General features: G+C 33.5%; 1 protein-coding gene across 1 annotated transcript in view; it reads right to left on the minus strand.

Annotated features, from left to right (window-relative positions):
- UBR2 (ubiquitin protein ligase E3 component n-recognin 2) overlaps nucleotides 1–2,157 on the minus strand; it is a 195,953-nt gene that overhangs the window by 102,399 nt on the left and 91,397 nt on the right. The window contains 1 exon segment of the mRNA XM_012640800.1: nucleotides 1,725–1,789. Coding sequence (XP_012496254.1) covers nucleotides 1,725–1,789 — 65 coding nt within the window.

Consider the following 2,157-nt stretch of genomic DNA (forward strand, 5'->3'; position numbering starts at 1 on the left):
AAAAATTTAACTAATATAATTTGTTATATTAATAGGTCAAAGAATCAAATTCTTCCATCTTCTTTAACCAATGAGAGTATTTATTGCATCAATAGCAAAAAGAAAAGACTATATAACCATTTCAATAGATGGAGAAAAAGTATTTGCTGAAAATATCTAATCCTGATTAAAAATCATACAAAACCAAAACCAATTTTAGTAAACCAGAGCAAAAGAAAATATTCTTAGTATGATAAAATATTAGTCAAAACCAGAAGTAAGCAACATCTCCAGTTCTAGATTAAAACACCCGCAGGGACTTCTATTCAAGTCAGGTACCAGACAAGGATGTTGCTGTCATTCAGAGTGGTCCTTCTGAAACATAAATCAGATATCATGCCTGTGTTCAAAATCTTGCAATTATCTCCCCATTTTGCTCAGTATTTATAAAAGACAAAAGTTCTTACAATGGCCAACGAGGTCTGGTACTGCCACTTTCCACTTTGGTACTCCCATTTTCACTCCATCCCCAAACTCAATGACCTCACTGACCATTCTCCTCCTTATTCACTCACTCTAGCAACAATGGCTTTCTTTTTTTTTTTTTGGTTCTTTCCTCCAAAATGCCAAGTGTGCATTCATCTCAGAAATTTTGCACCTGCCACTCCCTCTGCATAGAATGCTCTTTCACCAGTTAATAACGTCAGTCACTCTCTCACTCCTTCAAGTTTCTGTTCCAAGACCGCCTCTCTGAAAGGTCTTCCCTGATCACCCTACATAAAATATGACCCCTCCACTGTCACTGTCTATTCCCTTAACCCATTTTTCCACTTTGGGGTACTTATCAACAGTCAATTTATAACAAAATGCAATTGTTTATCTATCTTCTCAACAACTAGACTATAAATTGTTTTATTCACTGCTATATTTATTTCCCAGAGCCCAAAATAGTGCCTAGTCAATAAAGGTACTAGATAAATATGTTTTGAATATATAAAGACATAAACTATTTTTCTAGTGTTTCTAACTAAAGGAGTCAGATGAGAAACGAAAAGTTGAGATATTAGAAAAAAACCAAAAACTACTATTTGTAGATAACTAGAAATGAATCAACACAAAATATTAGAAGGTTAGTAAGTGGACCAGATAGATATAGGATGGATATATAAAAATCAGCAGTTTTCCTACATACTTATAGCTTGTTTGAAAATGTAAAAAATTTACTATAGCATCAAAAATATAAGACATATAAGCCATTTAAAAATGTGTAAGACTGTAACAAGAAAACTATGAACATAAAATAACATTTCAATAAATGAAGACAAATTATATTACTAAATGTTGAAAAGGTACTAATATTAGTTCTTTCTGAATTAATCTAGAAATACAATGTCTTTTCAGTCAATATCCCAATGTAGTTTTTGGTAACAGACAAACTGATTTTAGTTCATCTTTTAAAAAAGGCCTAAGAATAAGTGAGAATATTTTGGAAAATAATAATGAAAGGAGATTTAGCCCTATAAGACAGCAAAAGAGAATATTAAACTCTAAATAATTATTACAACTGTGGTACTGATATGGAAATGGAAAAAAGATCAATGGAGGAGAGAAACACAGATTTGAATACACATGGGATCATCTCACAGGCTTCACAAACTCAACCGTGACTACACTGAAGGTATCACTTTTCCTCGTTACAAATCCTAGTTGCTCTCCAAAATGCCCTGTATCCCAGCAAGTGGCACAACATTCACTCAGCTGCAAGTCAGAAACCGGGGAATCATCTTTAAACTTCTCCTTCAAACCCAACCTTCAATTAATCACCAAATTCAACATCCCTCAAACACACTCGCCAGTTCTCTCACAACTCATATCTACTGTTAGCACCCCAGTTCCAGTTACTATCAATTCTTTTCTGGATCATTGCACCAGCATCTACTTAGGTTCCCACACTCACTTTTACCCCCTTCTGATCTGTTCTCCAAATTACAAACAGCATGATCTTTTAAAATCACAAATGTAATGATGTAAGTACCACTTAAAACCCTTTAATGCCTTCCCAGGTTCTTAAGATAAAAATCAAAATCCTTCATCTGGCCTATAATAATAGCTCATTAATGGGTAAATAGACTCCTGGACAGCTTCAACTATATTAGAATATCTTTTTTTTTTTTTTTT

Source organism: Propithecus coquereli, unplaced genomic scaffold (assembly GCF_000956105.1).
Source record: "Propithecus coquereli isolate 6110/MARCELLA unplaced genomic scaffold, Pcoq_1.0 Scaffold158, whole genome shotgun sequence".
Taxonomy (NCBI): domain Eukaryota; kingdom Metazoa; phylum Chordata; class Mammalia; order Primates; family Indriidae; genus Propithecus; species Propithecus coquereli.